At 37.3% G+C, this 19694-nt stretch overlaps 1 protein-coding gene across 1 annotated transcript in view; it reads left to right on the forward strand.

Annotated features, from left to right (window-relative positions):
- Positions 1-19694, forward strand: part of ZSWIM5 (zinc finger SWIM-type containing 5) — a 202866-nt gene that overhangs the window by 166981 nt on the left and 16191 nt on the right. The window contains exons 7-11 of the mRNA XM_038558248.1: positions 3078-3224; positions 3766-3903; positions 5277-5537; positions 5750-5885; positions 6905-7062. Coding sequence (XP_038414176.1) covers positions 3078-3224; positions 3766-3903; positions 5277-5537; positions 5750-5885; positions 6905-7062 — 840 coding nt within the window. The remainder of the gene's footprint in view (positions 1-3077; positions 3225-3765; positions 3904-5276; positions 5538-5749; positions 5886-6904; positions 7063-19694) is intronic.

Below are 19694 nucleotides of genomic sequence, written 5' to 3' on the forward strand. Positions count from 1 at the left end.
TTAACTAGGGACTCAGAGTACTTATGTGAGGCCTCAGCCATTTGCATGTGTACTTAGCTGAGGTATAATGCCCTCAACCAGAGAAATTTGTATTCTGTTTCCTGAGTTTTAGGAGGGGTAAGGAGTTAATAATCTCAAAGAGTACTAATAAAACCATTAAACATCAGTTCATAGTCCCTTAGTCAGCAGTTGCTGAGCAACAGTATAATCTACTCTGAAATTAATATATTTTGCTAAAAAAGCACTAATTTTGAAACTTAAGTTACTCTGTGCTAGTAGCTTAGGGCATTAATGTATTTGTCACCAAGCTGTCTTCTTTTCTTCCCTTACACCTTTCCTTCCTTCCTTCATCATAAAGGAACAGATCTCTTCTTGACTTTATCACAGGATTCCCATTCCAAAACAGACACTTTTAAAAAATACTCATTTTCTGAGTCTTACAACAGCGACATATACATTTTTATATCTTCTCCCAATTCCCTACCTCCATCCTTCACCCCATTTGTCTGTCTTTCTCAAGATCTTGCTGAATATGCATATGCCCTATCTCTCTCTTGATAGCCTTGGCCCCACTCGCTGTGGGCCACTACCTGAAGTCTCCTTTGGTCACCTTTTTTCTTCTCTGATATAACACATCTAAAACATAAATCTAACAAGCGTATGAAAATATACACCTCATCAGTAAACAAAACTGAAAATCAAAACAACACTGAATTACGATTTTTTGATTGTCAGATGGTCAGAGATTTTTAAAGTAAAAATAATTAGTTCATGGTGTGGGAAAGGTTACATGGAGATACTTACCCTCATTTACTACTGGCAGAAATGTAAATGCCTATCTGAAGGATATTTCAATAATACTTATCAAAAGCTATTAAAATATATTCATACCCTTTGATCCAGGAATTCTACATCTAGGAATTTATCCTGAGCTATAGTTAAGAATATATGTAAAGCTAGGGGGTTTATTAGAGCATGGATGTAAATAATGTACAGATGAGAAAAATTGGAAATAATCTAAATGTCTAACAATAGTGGATTAATTGAGTCAATGGATAATATACATATATTCAGAGGAATGATATATCGTCATTTTTAATGTTATAGAGGTATATTTAATGATACAGAAAAATTTTACAATATGTTTCTCAATGGAAAAATCCAGTTACAAAACAATAATTATAATATCATCCCATGGGTGCACCTGGGTGGGTCAGTTGGTTAAGTTGGACTCTTGATTTTTTGGCTCAGGTCATGATCTCAGGGTGGTGAGATCAAGCCTCAAGTTGGGCTTCATGCTCAGAGGGGAGTCTATTTCTCTCCCTCTCCTTCTGTCTCTCTCCCTCTCCTTCTGCCTACCCCTACCCTTGTTCATGTTTTCTCTCTCTCTCTCTCTCAAATAAATAAATCTTTAAAAAATAATCATACCATCCCATGTGTATACATATATATATAATGTATATATATACACACACACACATATATTATACATATATGTATACACACATACATATGCATACATATACACAAAACTGGAAATAATGGTTACCTCTGATTTTTATTTTATATTTTGCTTATCTGTATTTTCAAATTTTCTGCAATTATTTCTATGATGATTAATGTTATCTTTAAAATAAATCACAAAATGGGGGCACCTACGTGGCTCAGTCAGTTAAGCATTCAACTCTTGATCTCAGTTCAGTTCTTGATTTCAGGGTCACAAGTTTGAGCCCTGCACTAGGCTCTGTGCTAGGCATGGAGCCTATTTAAATTTAAAATTTAAAAAAATCACAAAATGAACCAATAATCTCATTATAATCACTTGCCCATTTATAAGCCTTTGATGCTCCTCCATTATCCTTTTTTTTTTTAAGATTTTTTTTTTATTTATTCATTCATGAGAGACAGAGGGAGGCAGAGACATAGAAAGAGGGAGAAGCAGGCTCCCCACAAGGAGCCCAGCATGGGACTCGATCCCGGACCACAGGATCACGCCCTGAGCTGAAGGCAGACACTCAACTGCTGAGCCACCCAGGCGTCCAGGTCCTCCATTATCCTAAGTTAAATCCAATCTCCTTATAATGGCATCCCAGACTCTACATTTCCAGGTTGTCTCTAGTCACATAACCTAACTCTACACAGAACTATTTGCCATACAGAAGATGCTGTATAGAATATTTTTTATATGTTTATTTATATGCCTTTATTTATATGTTATCTTTGCTTATGTTGTTTTGCTAGGAATGCCTTTCCCTGTTTGTCCACCTATTTAAAATCTTGCTAGGGCAAATTGAACACCAATAAAAATAAATTTATTATTAAAAAAATAAAAATAAAATAAAATAAATAAAAGAAAAGAAAAGAAAATCTTGCTAGTTCTACAAAGTGTAGCCCAAATATTTTCTCTCTGTATATATTATGTCATGTCATTCATTTTTAACTGTTTTATAATAATCTGTTTATATATCATTTGTGAGGTCTTTGAGGAAAGTGACCATCTTATTCACCTTTGTACTTCCTTTGCCTGGCAAACTAGCTGGCATATAATAGGTTCTCAGGAAATGTAGGATTAATAAATGAATGAGGCCTTTCTCTTTAGGCAGTTAGTTACTACCTCTACTGGGTTCCCATAGTACAAGTTCACAAAGAGGTACTACATTTTATTGTCATAGTTGTGTCTTCCTTTCTATATCATACCATTCTATGAAGGCTACATGGTAGCTCTTTGAAGGTAGTGCCTGTGACTTATTCAACTCTATATTCTTTTTTTTTAATATTTTATTTATTCATGAGAGACACAAAGAGAGAGACAGAAGGATAAGCAGGTTCCCTGCAGTGAACCTGATGCAGGACTTGATCCCAGGACCCCAGGATCACAACCTGAGCCAAAGGCAGACACTCAACCACCAAGGCGTCCCTCAACTCTATATTCTTTAAAGATAAAACATAGGTCTTGGTTCACAGTAGATGTCAGTTGAATTTTAGGAACTGAGCCAACACAAACTCCCTTTGTCAAGCATGAATTTTCCTGGTTGGAAAATCAAACCCAACCAAAATATTTTCTCCTCATCTGCTAGAACACGTGCCTACAGCCTGTGCACGGGTTGATGCCCTGCGTTCCCATGGTTATCCAAAAGAGGCCCTCAGACTCACAGTGGCCATTATCAATACTCTGAGGTTGCAGCAGCAACGGCAGCTGGAAATCTACAAGCATCAGAAGAAAGGTTAGTGATAAGGAGCCATCTTAACTCTTTAGACTGGGGCTGATGAGAATCTGATGGGAATATTTAGGGGCTATATGGCGTACTATTTAATTTTCATTAAGTTTCATGGAGTGGCAGGGGCTAGGGAATTTCAGGCTTTTCTACCTGCTGAGTGGTAGAAAAGTGAGCCTAAGGGGTTTTTTTAATCTGCAAAATGGGAATAATAATGCTGGTCTGCCTCCCTCACAGGCAGCTGGAAGGCCCACTAAGTTCTTGCATAAGAAAACTCTCTTTAAAAAAAAAAAAAAAGAAAACTCTCTTTAAACTGTAAAACTATATTTACATATATGTGTTGCCAGCAAGAAGCCTAAATGCAGACCTCAAGACCGTATAGCTGGCTAATAAGCTTGTGACCAGTCCTATGAATCCAAGGCAAGACAATCCGGGAAGATTTTTAAGTTGCAAGGCCAATGCCTAAAAGAGACTAGTGAGGAGACCCAGGCAGGGACAGAGAGAAATGTGACTTTATCATTTTCTAAAATCTGGATCCGTTTATTTCCAGAACTGTTACAGAGAGGAACCACAACCATCACAAACCTGGAAGGCTGGGTGGGCCACCCCCTGGATCCCATTGGCTGCCTGTTTCTCACTTTGACTGAGGCCTGCCGTCTGAATGATGATGGCTATCTGGAAGTGTCAGGTATAGGGGTCAGCCTGAGGAGAACTAGAACTGGCCTTGGCCTAGTCTGGCCTCCCTTCCCTACCAGACTCTGTTCTACATTTACTGAAGCCTTTTTCCTCTTATCCAACCTCACCTTAGAGGTTTCCTTAGGCTTCATCTCTTTGCCACCCTGTGAACTGGCCCTGTCCATTTTACCTTGCCAGCCTTCCTTTGCTCCTCTTACTTCCATACTATGAATGCCTGAAAAGTATGATCCAAAGGGAATAAGAGGAGCAACAGGGATTTCAGGAGGCAGAGGCCAAGTATCAGAGCAGTCTTGAAGTGGAAGAGAACTTCCAACAAGAAGAGTGTGTGTAACCCTTGCAATTGCATAAGACTCTCATGTGTCCTTTGAACTTTCTTCCTCATGATGGTTATATTCTAATTTTACCAATGAGAACTAGAAGGGAAGAGACTTAGTAGTCTGAATGTAGCAAGGACTAGAGACAGAATTGGCTCTTCTCTCCTTTTGCCACCACCATATTATATACCTACATCTATTAGAGTATTTAGCCCACTGCATTACAATTTATTTATAAGTAATTATCTTACTAGACTTCAGCTCCTTGAAAGTAGAAATTATAACTTACTTATTTTGTGATCCCAGCACTTAAATGCAATACCTTTCCTTTAATAGTCTTCCATAAATAATTACCAGATGAGTAGAGGGGAAAGAAAAGAAACCAAGACTTTAAACTCCTGTAATACTTAAAACCTGTGCTCTTTTTCTGAAACTCTGAGCCCAGAGGTGGAACATATAAAGTAATAATAACATAGAAGTTGCAAATGTTACAGAAGTAATAGCTTAACTGGATGGATTTGGATTTCTCTGGGTAGAGATACAAGGGGTGGCCCCAGTCTAAGCTAGAGCTGCCCTTATTGTCCCTCTAATCCCCTGAAAGGAAGTCATCACCTTTGGTCTGTTTCATCTGCACAGTGACACTTACATCTTGAAAACCTGAGATCGCACTTGGAATTTATTCACCAATGACGTACACTTAGCTTCTTTCATATACCAGGCCCTGGAGATGCATACGGCAAGGTGCTCATACTTTAGGGAAACAGACATAAAACCAGATAAGTATGGTATTAGATAATGTGTTAGCAAAAGATTAATATAAGATCTACTTCTTCCCTAACTGGTCTAGCCAGTTCACATATTGGGAAAGAATTAGAAATCTTTGTGGCTCTGTATAATCTTTTTTCAGGATATTTTCCTTACTGCTCTGAGGTTCTGACTCAGCTTCCCTGTGATATCTGCTGACCTAACTGTATTTCCAAAGTGGGAGGGAGAGAGGAGTACAAGAATCCACAGAGCTGACCTAAAGAATCTGGTCCCCTGTTGCCCTCAGATATGAATGAAAGCAGACCCCCTGTGTACCAGCATGTACCTGTGGCTACAGGCTGCCCAAACAGCCATGAGTCCTACCTGTCATTGGCCCTGGAAGTTGCTCTGATGGGGATGGGTCAACAGAGGGTGATGCCTGAAGGCCTCTACGCACAGGACAAGGTGTGCCGTAATGAGGAGCAGCTCCTGAGTCGACTTCAGGAGCTGCAGCTGGATGATGAGCTAGTACAAACACTGCAGAAACAGTGCATCTTACTACTGGAAGGTAAGTAGAGAAGGGCTTTTGTCACAGCACCTTAGGCCTGTAACTCTGGGTTCCCTTCTCTAACAGAGCACTGTACAGAATCGTTTTTTACATTAAAGTGTAGTTCAAGTTCCCCTGGCTAGCAAACATGTGCAGGATCCTACAGTTTAAGTCCAGCTTGGCAAATAGAAGCATGTAGATAAATAACTGGCTGTCCTATGTTCTTCCTGCAGGAGGCCCCTTCAGTGGTCTAGGAGAAGTCATTCACCGAGAGAGTGTTCCCATGCATACCTTTGCCAAGTATTTGTTCTCAGCTCTGCTGCCTCATGATCCAGACCTGTCCTATAAGCTAGCCTTACGTGCCATGAGGTAGGTAGCCCTTTCCCAGGCCAGTTGCCTCCATCAAAGCAAGTCTCCCTTGCTCTTTTTCTTTATCTCACTTTCTTCTCTTTCCGTCTTTGTCTGTTCTATTAGACCTGACAATATTGGATCAAGCCTACCCTAATATGCTCAGGCATATTCATACTGATCGAGGATTCCTATCTGGAATACCTTGCTGGTAACTCACTTGGCTCCCTGGTTGTATTCTTGGTGGGTCATCTGAGGAAGCCCCTGGGTTTTTAATAGATATGGAGCACCCAAGACCTGAGTATCTTTGTTCTGGGGCCCAATAGGCAGCTTGAGAATAGGTTTGAGCCCTTCTGTAGTTCAAATGAGTCATGGTTCCCAGGCATAAGTCACCAGATGCATCTGGAGGAAATAAAAATAATTATTTCTATACCAGGACTTGAGAACAATGAGCTATAGGCATCCAGTTTCCAAAAAAATAGAATGGGGTCTTTGGATCAGGCAGGTAGACCTCTAGGATGCAGCAGACTATACAGAAGAAGAATTTTAGTTAGATCAGAAGGCTAAGAGAGTTCTTCACTTCAACCAGAAGGGGATTGCTAAGGCTTCCTTGGCATATATTTCTTATACTTTAAAAAGTAATCATAGGGCTTTTGAATGCCTTTCAAATCTATTTGCAGTAAGGAGTATTCAGCTTGAGTTCTGCAAGTGCCAAGGCACTCACCTTACATACAATATAGTACTCTAGGTTTTAAAACCCTTAAAGCTCAGAGTGCCTGGGTGGCTTAGTCAGTTAGGTGTCCAACTCTTGATCTCAGCTCAGATCTTGATCTCAGGGTCATCAATTCAAGCCCTGTGTTGGGCTCCATCCTGAGTATGGAGCCTACATTAAAAAAAACAAACAAATAAAAAAACAGCCTTTAAAGTTCTTAGTTAATCCTTTCCTGCCCAGTTCCTCCCCAGCAAAGAGCAAACTTCTCTAAGGTGGCTCAATGTCAGGAGTCTGGATGGTGGCTGATGACTCTCCCTGGGTCTTCTAGGTTACCTGTTCTAGAAAACTCAACTTCTACAGGCGACACTTCTCACCCTCACCATATGGTGTCTGTGGTGCCCAGCCGTTACCCTCGCTGGTTCACGCTTGGACACTTGGAATCACAGCAATGTGAACTGGCCTCCACCATGCTGACTGCTGCCAAAGGTGAGCATAGATAGACCTTAGGCTCCAGCACCCCCACTATGTTGGCCCAGTCATGGCCTGCTAGGGGCTTGGTCTGCAGTCTCCTGAAGAAGAAAAGCTATTCTTGACTACTTAGAGTGATAGGGATCCTCACTTTGACTGCTCTCATTAAAATGAGCACCCAGGCCCAAGGCAGAATTTTGCTTTTGTCACTAATTGTGGGTTGCTTAGTACATAAAATGAAATCATCTTTAAGGTAATTTCTAAATCTAACCTTCCATATGAAACAGTCACTTCATCTTTGCAAGCCTCAGGTTCAAAATCTATAAAATGGGATTCATTGTCAGTGATCCTATCAGCCTCTCCAGGGCCACTGGAAGTCCAGTGAAGTCATGACTTAGAGCTGTAAATCTCTTTACAGATATGAAAGTTTGTGATATTTCCAGAAGAGGCAACCCAGAGTGACTCTCAGGTTTTCAAACTCACATACTTCCCTATTAGCTAGATAGGTTTCACCACAAAAAGAATGAAAATAAGCCCCTAAGAAGCTATAATGAAATACTAGCTAGCATGAATTATGAGCATTTTTCTGATACCAGAAAACTAGATATTTTAAGGTATTTTTTATTAAAATTAATTTTATGTTATATCTTATTGCCCCTAAAATATATGGAAAAGGTATTTATGGAAAAGGTAAAAGATACAGATAAATCAATGTGAAAATGATGAATACACCAACACAAAAATTGAACAACGAATATGATCAGTTCACAGAAGATAAGTAACTTTTGAACAATTAAATATCTGAACTCCCTTGAAAAATACAAATTAAAATTACCCTGAGATAACATTTTTCACCAATCTTATAGGCAAAAATCAATAAATTTGACAATAGGCATCCATGTAGGGGCTTGGGAAGAGGGTGTTAGTGGCATGGCATGGAGTATCAGATTCCCAGCAGTATAGGATGACTACACATCCAAGATGTTCAGTTAACCTCGAGCACTAGAAACACGAAGAAAACCGTACCAAAGCACATCATAATCAAGTTGTTTAAAACCAGTCTTAAAAGAGAAAATGTTACTTAAAAGAGTAAAAAAGAGAAAAAACACATATTATATACAAAATTACAGAAGATTAAATATGATAGTAGGTTTCTCACCAGAAGCAGTATAAACCAGAAAAAAAGTAGAGAAAATTCTTCAGTACTTTTCATAAACTGTCAACCTAGAATTTTAAAATATCTTTCAAAAACAAAGGTGAGGGACGCCTGAGTGGCTCAGCGGTTGGGCATCTGCCTTCGGCTCGGGGCATGATCCTGGAGTCCCAGGATCGAGTCCCGCATTGGGATCCCTGAATGGGGCCTGCTTCTCCCTCTGCCTGTGTCTCTGCCGCCGCCCCCCCCCCCCATTAATAAATAAATAAATAAAGTCTTTTAAAAAAAAGGTGAAATAAACTTTTTCAGACAACCTCAATTGAATTAAAAATCAACAATAAAAAGATAACTGGAAGATCCACCAAATTTGGGGGAATTAAATGACACACTTCCACATAACTCACTAGACAAAGGGGGGAAAAAGAGGATTAGAATATATTTAAACTGAAGGAAAATGAAAGAAAAGCATATCAAAGCTTTTGGAATACGTCTAAAGCTTTACATAGAAGGAAATTTTTGCACTAAATGCCTATATCTGAGAAGAAGAATGGTTTCAAATCAGTGATCTGAGTTCCCACCTTAATCAGAAACCAGTAAAAGAAGATCAAATGAAACTAAAAGTAAGCAGAAGAAAGGAAATGATAAAAATCATAGCATAAATCAATAAATAGAATGTAGAAAAACAGTAGATAAAATCCATGAAACCAAACCCTGTTTGTTTGAAAAGAAAAAATTGAAATCTCTTTCCAGATTGATGAAGAAAAAAAGAAAGATGAAAATCACCAATCCCAAGAATGAGAAAGGTGATATCACAACAAATTCTAAAGACATAAAAATTATAACAAAGGAATTTTGTGAACAATTTTGTAAATAAATTAAATAATATAAACAGGGTGGTCTAATTCCTTGAAAAATACAAACTACCAAAACTCATTCAAGAATAAATAAGGATGAGTTCGGAATATACCCAAAAGAATTAAAAACTTGGATTCATGGGGCAACTGACTCCGTGTGTTAAGCGCCTGGGATCTAGCCCCTCATCAGGTTCCCTGCTCAGTGGGAGTCTGCTTCTCCTTCTCCTGCTCCTCCTGCTTATAGTCTCTCTCTCCAAATAAATAAATAAATAAATAATCTTAAAAAAAATCTTGGACTCCGATACTTGTTACATCAATGTTGATAACAGGATTATTCACAATAGCAAAAAATTGGAAATGTATCTTTCAATAGATAAACAGATAAAATGTGATCTATGCATTCAGTGGATTATTAATTTAGCTATAAAAAAGAATGCAGTTCTGATACCTGCTACAACATGGATGGGCCTTAAAAACATGCTAAATGAAATAAACAACAAAAGGATAAATATTCTATGATTCTGCTTATATGAGGTACGTAGAATGGCCACAGGAAAGAAACATCAATAAATGCTAAACTAACGGGCAAACATTTTATTAGGAAAGGGATATTTATGTAGTCTCAACGTATCTCTCTACAAAGCACTTCTTAATCATAAAAGGAAAAAGTGCAACCCTACTAAAGAGTAAGCTTAAGCTGGCAGAGTAAAGTGGCTGCAGTTAATATAAATTCAAAGAGGCAGAAAGCAACATAGAGGAGAAATTAAAAAAAAAAAAAAAAAAGAAAAGAAAGTAGAATACTGAGCCTGAGGAAGTTAGTTATTATTTAATGAACCATAGAGTTTCTGTTTGGGATTATGAAAAGTTCTGGAAATGTATAGTGGCCATAGCTGCATAGCATTGTGAAATGAATTTAATGTCATTGAATTGTATGTTTAAATAGAATGGTGAATTTTATGTATATTTTATCACAATAAAAATAATAAATAGAAATGAACATCAGAGGGCTCCTGGGTGGCTCAGTGATGGAGCGTCTGCCTTTAGCTCAGGTCCTGATCCAGGGGTCCTCGGATTGAATCCCACATTGGGCTCCCCGCAGGGAGCCTGCTTCTCCCTCTGCCTATGTCTCTGCTTCTCTCTGTGTTTCTCTTGAATGGATAAATAAAATCTTTAAAAAAAAATGAACATCAAAAAATTGAATTTGTAGTTAAAAACCTTTCCACAAAGAAAAATCCAGGCCTACATGGCTTCACTGGTAACTTCTACCAAATATTTAAGGAAAACGTGTAACAATTCTATACAAACTCTTCCAGAAAATTGGAAAGGAGGAAATATTTCCCAGCTTGATCTATGAAGCCAACATTACTCTGATAATAAAACCAGTCAAAAATCATTATTTAAAAAGATAAAAAAAAAAAGAAAAACACGGGATCCCTCGGTGGCTCAACAGTTTAGCGCCTGCCTTTGGCCCAGGGTGCGATCCTGGAGTCCTGGGATCGAGTCCCATGTTGGGCTCCTGGCGTGGAGCCTGCTTCTCCCTCCTCCTGTGTCTCTGCCTCTCTCTCTATGTCTATCATAAATAAATAAATAAATCTTAAAACAAAACAAAACAGGGCAGCCCCGGGGGCCCAGCGGTTTGGCACCACCTTCGGCCTTGGGTGTGATCGTGGAGACCCGAAATCGAGTCCCACATCGGGCTCCCTGCACGGAGCCTGCTTCTCCCTCTGCCTCTCTCTCCCTCTGCCTCTCTCTCCCTCTCGCTCTGTCATGAATAAATAAATAAATAAATAAATAAATAAATAAATAAATAAATAAATAAATAAATAAATAAAAATCTTAAAAAAAAAAAAAAAGCACACTACAGGGACACTTGGGTGGCTCAGCAACTGAGTGTCTGCCTTTGGCTCAGGGTGGGATCCTGGTATCCGAGATCGAGTCCCACATCAGGCTCCCTGCTTGGAGCCTGCTTCTCCCTCTGCCTAGGTCTCTGCTTCTCTCTCTCTCTGTGTCTCTCATGAATAAATAAATAAAATATTTTAAAAATAAATAAAAATTAAAAAGCCACTATAAACTAATATTCTTATGAGCATAGATGCAAAATTTCTTAATTAAAATGTTAACAGATTTGATCCAATAGTATATGTTAAAAAGATAAAACATGACAAAGTAGGGTTTATGCCAAATGTAAGGTTAGTTTAACACTCAAAAATCAATCACTGTGATTCACCATACTAATAGAATAAAAGAGAAAACCCATGGGTTATTTCATCATTTTAATAATCCAGAGAAAACATTTAATAAAATCTAACATGAATTCCTAATAAGAACATTAAAAACTCTTAACAAACTAGGAAAAGAAATAAACTTCCTCAACTTGATAAAGGATATCTAAGATACAGCTACTCTTATATTTAATAGTAAAAGATTGAATCCTTTCTTTCTAACATCGGGAACAAGGCAAAGATGTTTGCCTTCAGCTCTTCATTCAGCATCATACTGGTGGTTCTGTTAGAATAAAACAATAAAAAAAATAATAAAAGATATCCAAATTAGGAAGGAAGAAGTAGCGATGCCTAGCTGGCTTGGTTGGTGGAGCATATGATTCTTGATCTCAGGGTGTGAATTCAAGCCCCACACTGGATGTAGAGATTACTTAAAAATAAAATCTTTTTTTTTTAAGATTATATTTATTTATTCATGAGAGAGAGAGAGAGAGGCAGAGACACAGGTAGAGGGAGAACCAGGCTCCATGCAGGAAGCCTGACATGGGACTCGATCCCGGGACTCCAGGGTCACTCCCTGGGCCGAAGGCAAGCACTAAACCGCTGAGCCACCCAGGGATCCCCCTTAAAAATAAAATCTTAAAAAGGAAGTAAAACTGGGATCCCTGTGTGGCGCAGCGGTTTAGCGCCTGCCTTTGGCCCAGGGCGCGATCCTGGAGACCCAGGATCGAATCCCACGTCAGGCTCCCAGTGCATGGAGCCTGCTTCTCCCTCTGCCTGTGTCTCTGCCTCTCTCTCTCTCACTGTGTGCCTATCATAAATAAATAAAATTTAAAAAAAAAAAAAAAAAAAAGGAAGTAAAACTGTCTATTCTCAGATGACATGCTCATCTATGTAGGAAATCCTATGAAATTTACAAGAAGCTAATAAAATTAATAATGAGTTTAGCAAAGTTGCAGGATACAAAATCGGTATACAGAAATCAGTGTACCAGCAATGAACAATTAGAAATTGAAATTTTAAAAATATTCAATACTATTATAATAGTATAAGAAAATATGAAATACTTGAGAATAAACTCAACAAAAAGTGTTCAAAACTTATACAATGAAAATCACAAAACAGAGAGAAATGAAAGAAGACCTAAATAATGGAAAGACAAAAAAATAAAATAAATGGAAAGACATACTGCACCTATAGATTAGAAGACTCAATATTATTAAATGTTGATTTTCTACAAAGTGATGTATAGATTCAATGCAATTCCAATCAAAATTCCAAAAAGCCTTTGAGATAGATATTATCTGATTCTAAAATTTGTATGAAAATTCAGAGGACCTAGAGTAGCCAAAAACAATTTTGCAGAAGGAGAAAAAGTAGCAAACCTAACACTATCTGATTTCAAGACTTATTATAAAGCATAATATTCAATGTGGAATTATTTGTATTAAGATAGACAAATCAGTGAGAAAGAATAGTCCCAAATTAGACTCATGCATATTTGGTCAGTTTATTTTAATAAACAGCAAAGCCAATTCCATTGAGAAAAAAGGATAGTCTTCTCAACAAATGTTACAATAGATACAAAAATTGTCTTATAATGGATCAAGAAGTTTTACATCAAGCTTTTAGATGTAAAAACCAAAACTATACGACTTTTAGAAGAAAACATTGGAAAAATAATTTTTATTTTTTGTTAAGCAAAGATTTTGGGGATACAACAATAAAAGCACAACCCTTTTTAAAAGAAAAAGTTGGTAAATTGGACTTACCAAAATTAATAACTTTTGCTTTATGAAGTCTCTATTGAAATGAAGACAAGGGATCCCTGGGTGGCGCAGCGGTTTGGCGCCTGCCTTTGGCCCAGGGCGCGATCCTGGAGACCCGGGATCGAATCCCACGTCGGGCTCCCGGCGCATGGAGCCTGCTTCTCCCTCTGCCTGTGTCTCTGCCACTCTCTCTCTCTCTGTGACTATCATAAATAAATAAAAATTTAAAAAAAAAATTAAAAAAAATATAAAACAAAAAAAATAAAGCTTTAAAAAAAAAAAAAAGAAATGAAGACAAGGGCAGCCTGGGTGGCTCAGTGGTTTAGCACCGCCTTCAGCCCAGGGCCTGATCCTGGAGACCTGGGATCGAGTCCCACATCAGGCTCCCTGCATGGAGCCTGCTTCTTCCTCTGCCTGTGTCTCTGCCTCTCTCTCTCTCTCTCTGTTATGAATAAATAAATGTTTTAAAAAATGAAGACAAGCCACAGACTGGGAGAAATATTTGCAAATCACATTATCTCCTAAAGGATTAGCATCCAGAATATGTAAAGAGTTCTCAAAACTCAATAAGAAGAAGAAGAACTCTTTTTTTTAAATGAGCAAAGATATGAAGAGATAACTCCACCAAAGAAGATATTCTGATGGAAAATAAACACATGAAAAAAATGTTCAATATTGTTAGTTCTTAGGTAAATACAGTAAAATCACAATAAGAAAAAGGTTAAATTTAAAAAGCTACAAGGACTGGCAAGGATGTGGAGCAAGTGGAGTTTTCAGACACTACAGGTAGGAACATAAGTGGCAAAACCACTTTGAAAAAACATTTTATAATTTTTTAAAAAGTTAAATGGATACCTATAAATACAATCTGCATTGCACTCCTAGGTAGTACTCTAAAGTAATCTGTATGAATTCTTCAACATGAATGTTCATAGCAGCTTTGTTTTTAATATCCAACAACTGGAAACAATCCAAATATCCATCCATAAGTGAAAGGACAAAAAAAAAAGTGTGATTTTAACCATACAGTGGAATACTACTCAGTTATGAAAAGGAATGAACTAGTGATACACACTACAACATGGATGAATCTCAAAATAATTATTGCTAAGTGAAAGAAGTCAGACCAAATGAAAACTGCATATTGTGTTATTCCATTTATATAAAATTCTGGAAAATGCACACTATAGTGACAGAAAGAAGATCAGTAGTCTCCTGGGAATGGGAGCTGGGGCAAGCTATGGTGAAAAGGAAGAAGGGATTACTAAGGGTCACAAGGAAACAACTTTGGAGTTGACCATATAATAATATTTAATTCAGCCCAGAAAACACCAATGGATACTAAAACTAGTGGATGAACATTTGATGAGGGATATTTACATTGACTCAAAGTATCTTTCCACAAAATACTTGTCAATCATAAAGGGATAGTATGTAACTTTACAATAGAGAAACTTGGCAGACATCGTTTTAATCAAATAATCACAGTTTAAGACCATCAGAAATGAGTCAAGTCAAAATTATATATCACCACTTAGGAAGCTATAAGAACTTCAGGAAACACCAGGCATACCCAGATTGAAAGATATACTTACAAAATAACTAGTTTAATCTGCAAAGTGTCAAGGTCATGAATGTCCAGGGAAGACGGAGGAATTTTTCCAAAATGATGAAGACTAAAGAGGCAGGACAAATTAAATACAACATATGATCTTGTATAAAATATGTTTGCTATAAGGTACATTATTGGAACAATTGGTGAAACTTGAATAGAATCTGTAGTAGATGATAATAATATATCAAGATTAATTTCCTTACTTTGATGGTTGTATAGTGAGTATGTAGAACAGTTTCCTTGTTTGCCAAAAGTGTAGACTACAGTATTAAGGAGTGATGGGGCATCAAGTCACATACTTACTTTGAATGCTTCAACATTAAGAAAAGATCACTCTACTATTCTTGAAATATTTCTGTAAATTTGAAATTATTTCAAAATAAATAATAAAAGAAAACATTTTTTTTAAAAGAAAACATTTTGCTAAAACATTGTGTTTATAAAGGTATGGATGGAGTAGGAGTATAGATTGGTAATCCTTTGTGGAGGGTAGTTTGGCATAGCTAGGAAAATTACAGTGCATATTTCCTTTGACCCAGAAGTTTCATTTCTAGTATTTTATCTTAAAAATATATTTGTGCCCAAATGTGAAATGATGTTTGTACTAGGTTATTCAGTCCAACATTGTTTGTAATTTTAAAATATTTTAAACACTCTAGGTATTCATCAATAGGAGACAGATTAAAAATATATTATGTCGGGAACCCTGGGTGGCGCAGAGGTTTAGCGCCTGCCTTTGGCCCAGGGTGCGATCCTGGAGACCCGGGATCAAGTCCCATGTCGGGCTCCCGGTGCATGGAGCCTGCTTCTCCCTCTGCCTATGTCTCTGCCTCTCTCTCTCTCTCTCTGTGTGTGTGACTATCATAAATAAATAAAAATAAAAAATAAAAAAATAAAAATAAAATAAAAATAAAAATATATTATGTCCAAAATCTCTTACATGGAATTTGAAAAGCTGTGAAAATCCAAACTATTTGTAAGTTTCACAGCAAAACCTGACCTCTGCTGACATTAGGCATTAGTTGTTCAACACTCTTAGTCACATACATCTTTGCTGTTCACTGATACTGTATTGCCTTCTTTGTGTTGTCATTTTGTCCACTTGAGTTCAATTGTCCTGTAAAAATGTCCAGAAAATTGAAGATAAGAAATGAAAGCATCTATCATTTTTAGTAGCACAGAAAACAGAGTTAGTGTAGAAGCTTGATTAGGTATGTCTGTGAGGCATATTACCAAAGAATAGGGTTTGGGAATTGACACAACATGTGACTTAAAAAAATAGACAAAGTGTTGAAGTTTTACCAGGACAACATACCCAGACCTAATGAAGAACAGAATATTTTTCAGAGGGCAAAAAATGAAGATGTTGACATGACCATGATTGAATAGATTGAACAATGAAGCAGTGTGACTATGCCACTGACTGATTTTTGGTCATGAAAAAAGCTAGAATATGTCATGAAGGACTGAACATATTTAAGGTGAGTATAAAATATCAGGACTGGCTGCAGAAATTTAGGAAGCATCATGGTATAAAATATCTTAATATCTATGATGAAGAAGCTTCTATTTATCATGAAGTAAAAATTATTTTGATAAATTTGTTAATATAATTTTTTATTAAAGATTTTTATTTATTTATGAGATACACAGAGAGAGGCAGAGACACAGGCAGAGGGAGAAGCAGGCTCCATGCAAGGGAGCCTGATATGGGACTCAATCCTGGGTCTCCAGAATCACGCCCTGAGCCGAAGGCAGCGCTAAACTGCTGAGCCACCCAGGGGTCCCCTGTTAAGATAACTTTTAATGAAAACCTTAGTATCAAACATGTATACAATGCTGATGAAACAGTTCTGTTCTAGCCTGTATTCTTTTTTTAAAAAAACTAATAATGATTAATAAGCAAAAGGTTTTAAGCACAGCTTGAAAGTCCCAGGATATGTCAATGCACCAGACAGGTAAAGTTAGAAACAGCCAATATCCAAGATGTTTCAAAAGTTGTTCACAATTTATTTTTTAGGGTGTAAACAAAAAAAAGCATAAGTAAGAGATTTTTCTAACTGACTCAATACTCTGTACCAATGATATGAACTTGTTGCACAGAACCTGGACTGGAAGAAAACCATATACTATTCCTGGACTGCTACCATTCCACACATACCCCTCCTGAACTTATGACCAAGAAATTTCACTCCCAATGAGGAGCAAATATAAATACTTTTTTCATACTCTATGCTTAGCAGCAGTTAATTTCCAAGACTTCTTTAAAAAGTTATTGCAGGGATCCCTGGGTGGCGCAGTGGTTTGGCGCCTGCCTTTGGCCCAGGGCACGATCCTGGAGACCCGGGATCGAATCCCACGTCAGGCTCCCGGTGCATGGAGCCTGCTTCTCCCTCTGCCTGTGTCTCTGCCTCTCTCTCTCTCTGTGACTATCATAAATAAATAAAAATTTAAAAAAAAAATAAAAAAATAAAAAAAAATAAAAAGTTATTGCAGAAGCTTGATCAAGCCATAATGATGCCATTTACACAGTTGCTGGTGCTCAGAATGATTGATTTGGCAGAGACTTTGGCTTACAATAATGTTTGAAAGTAAACCTGTAGATAAAGACTTGGAAGGATTTTGTGACATTAATGAGACGATATATATAGTTGTATTACTTACACTAAAACTTTATTCATTGGAAGTCTAAATAAGTCAGAATCTTGCTACTCAAAGTGTGGTCAGTGGACAAGCAGCATCAGCATCACCTGGAGGCTTGTTAGAAATGCAAATTTCCAGACCCCCTGAAAGAATCTCCGTGGGTGTAGCTCAAGAATATATATTTAAACAAATTCTCAAGATGACTTTATGATCACTACGGTTGTAGAAGCACTGAGGTAGAGCAATCTGATATCAAAAAATTCTGAATAAAAGTATTTATTGTACATTCCTTGCAAGATAGAAAAACTTGCTACAGCAGTGTTAACATTGGTTTCATGTTAAGTAAGCATGAGACTAGTAGTGATGACAGTGGTGAGATACAAAGATGGGAAAAAATCTCCATAGGTAGTACAGGGGAAATGCATGAGCATTTAATTGACCTTGAATAAAATATGCATTTATCAGTGACGAGGTTGTGGCTGCTTACTTAATTAAAGAAACTGACTATCTAGAAAACCATATTAATAAGATACATTACCCTAGATTTTTAAAGGTCATCTATTGTAGTGTTGCTTTATCATTAAAGAATTCCATTCCTGGCCCATCATTAAATATCTAATTCTGATCCTTGGTAACAATAATAACAAACTTGATGAAACCTTTTGACCTAGATCCTCAAGAAATGAAATGTAGCAAATATTTGTTGCATGTATATATAGAGATATTTAGTTTGGTTTTACAAAATATTTTATTGAATATTTTCTTAGAAATAAAGAATACGAAGTATTTGTGATCTGTATCACACCATTTCATTTCTCAGTTTACAGCTGTAGTGATGAATAACAAAACTGATTTTGCTCTTCATCCCAACTAGTGTGAATATTTTTTTATTCACAGTGTATTTAATTATGGGGTCTTGCCCTAAGCCTACTGCAAGGATTATGTATAATGTGTGCATAAATTATCTTTCTGTTAAAAAAGTGCTGAATTCCAAAACACCAAGGGTTTTGAACAAGGAGTTGTGGATCTGTACATCCATAAATGGAATACTGTGCAGCCATTTAAAAGAAAAGGAGCTCTTTATGTGCTAATGTGGAAGAATCTCCAAGATATGTTGATATGTGGGGGGAAAAATAACATGTGAATCTTTGTATACTAGGCTACTGTTTATGAGGGCTTTTTTAAGGAGTGGAACTAGATAATGTATTTTCTTATATCCATCAAATATCCTAGAAGGAAATTTTATTTTTTTAAAGATTTATTTATTTATTCATGAGAGAGAGAGAGAGAGAGAGAGAGAGAGAGAGAGAGAAGCAGAGACACAGGAGGAGGGAGAAGCAGGCTCCATGCCGGGAGCCTGACGCGGGACTCGATCCCGGGACTCTAGGATCGCGCCCTGGGCCAAAGGCAGGCGCTAAACTGCCGAGCCACCCAGGGATCCCCTGGAAGGAAATTTTTAAAAACCCATACTATTGATTGCATATAGGGTTAGAAGTGGGTGAATGAGGGTCAGGGGTGAGGGGGGAGAAAGAATTTTTAGTTATTTATCTTTTGTATCTTTTCAACATTGAACCATATGAATATTTCCAAATGTTTAAATTATAACTGTCAATAGAAACTCCTTAAATTGAAATACAAAGAGAAAAAAAGAATGGTGGGATGAGGGTACCTAGAATAGAATACTGAGAACTGTGGGACAATTAAAAAAGATATCTAGCATATACATGATGGGACTACCAGAAGGAGAAGAAAGAAAGGAACAGAAGAAATATTTGAAGTAGTAATGGCAGAGAATTTTCCAAAATTAGTGACAGACACCAGAACACAGATCCAGGAAGACCAAGAAGACCAAGAAGTATGAACACCAAAAAAGTTTCTTCTAAACATATCCTATTCAAACTGCAGGAGACCAAAGACAGAGAAATCCTGAAAGAAGCCAGAGAACAAAACCACCTTACCTATAGAGAAATAAAGATAGGAATTACACCAGTACACAAACTATGCATGCAAGAGAGAGTGAAGTGAAATATATATAAGGTATTGAAAAGAAAAAACCACCAACCTAGAATTCAGTATCCAAATAAATTACCCTCCAAAAGTAAAGGAGAAATAAAGACTTTCTCAGACAAAAACTGAGGGAATCTTTTGCCAGTAACTTGCTTTGCGAAAAGTCCTTCAGGAAAATTGGGCAGCCCCTGTGGCGCAGCGGTTTAGCACTGCCTGCAGCCCAGGGTATGATCCTGGAGACCCGGGATCGAGTCCCGCATCGGGCTCACTGCATGGAGCCTGCTTCTCCCTTTGCCTATGTCTCTGCCTCTCTCTCTCTCTCTCTGTGACTATCATAAATAAATAAAAATTAAAAAAAAAGAATTTAAAAAAAAAAGAAGGGAAGAG

The sequence above is a fragment of the Canis lupus genome, chromosome 15, assembly GCF_011100685.1.
Source record: "Canis lupus familiaris isolate Mischka breed German Shepherd chromosome 15, alternate assembly UU_Cfam_GSD_1.0, whole genome shotgun sequence".
NCBI lineage: Eukaryota > Metazoa > Chordata > Mammalia > Carnivora > Canidae > Canis > Canis lupus.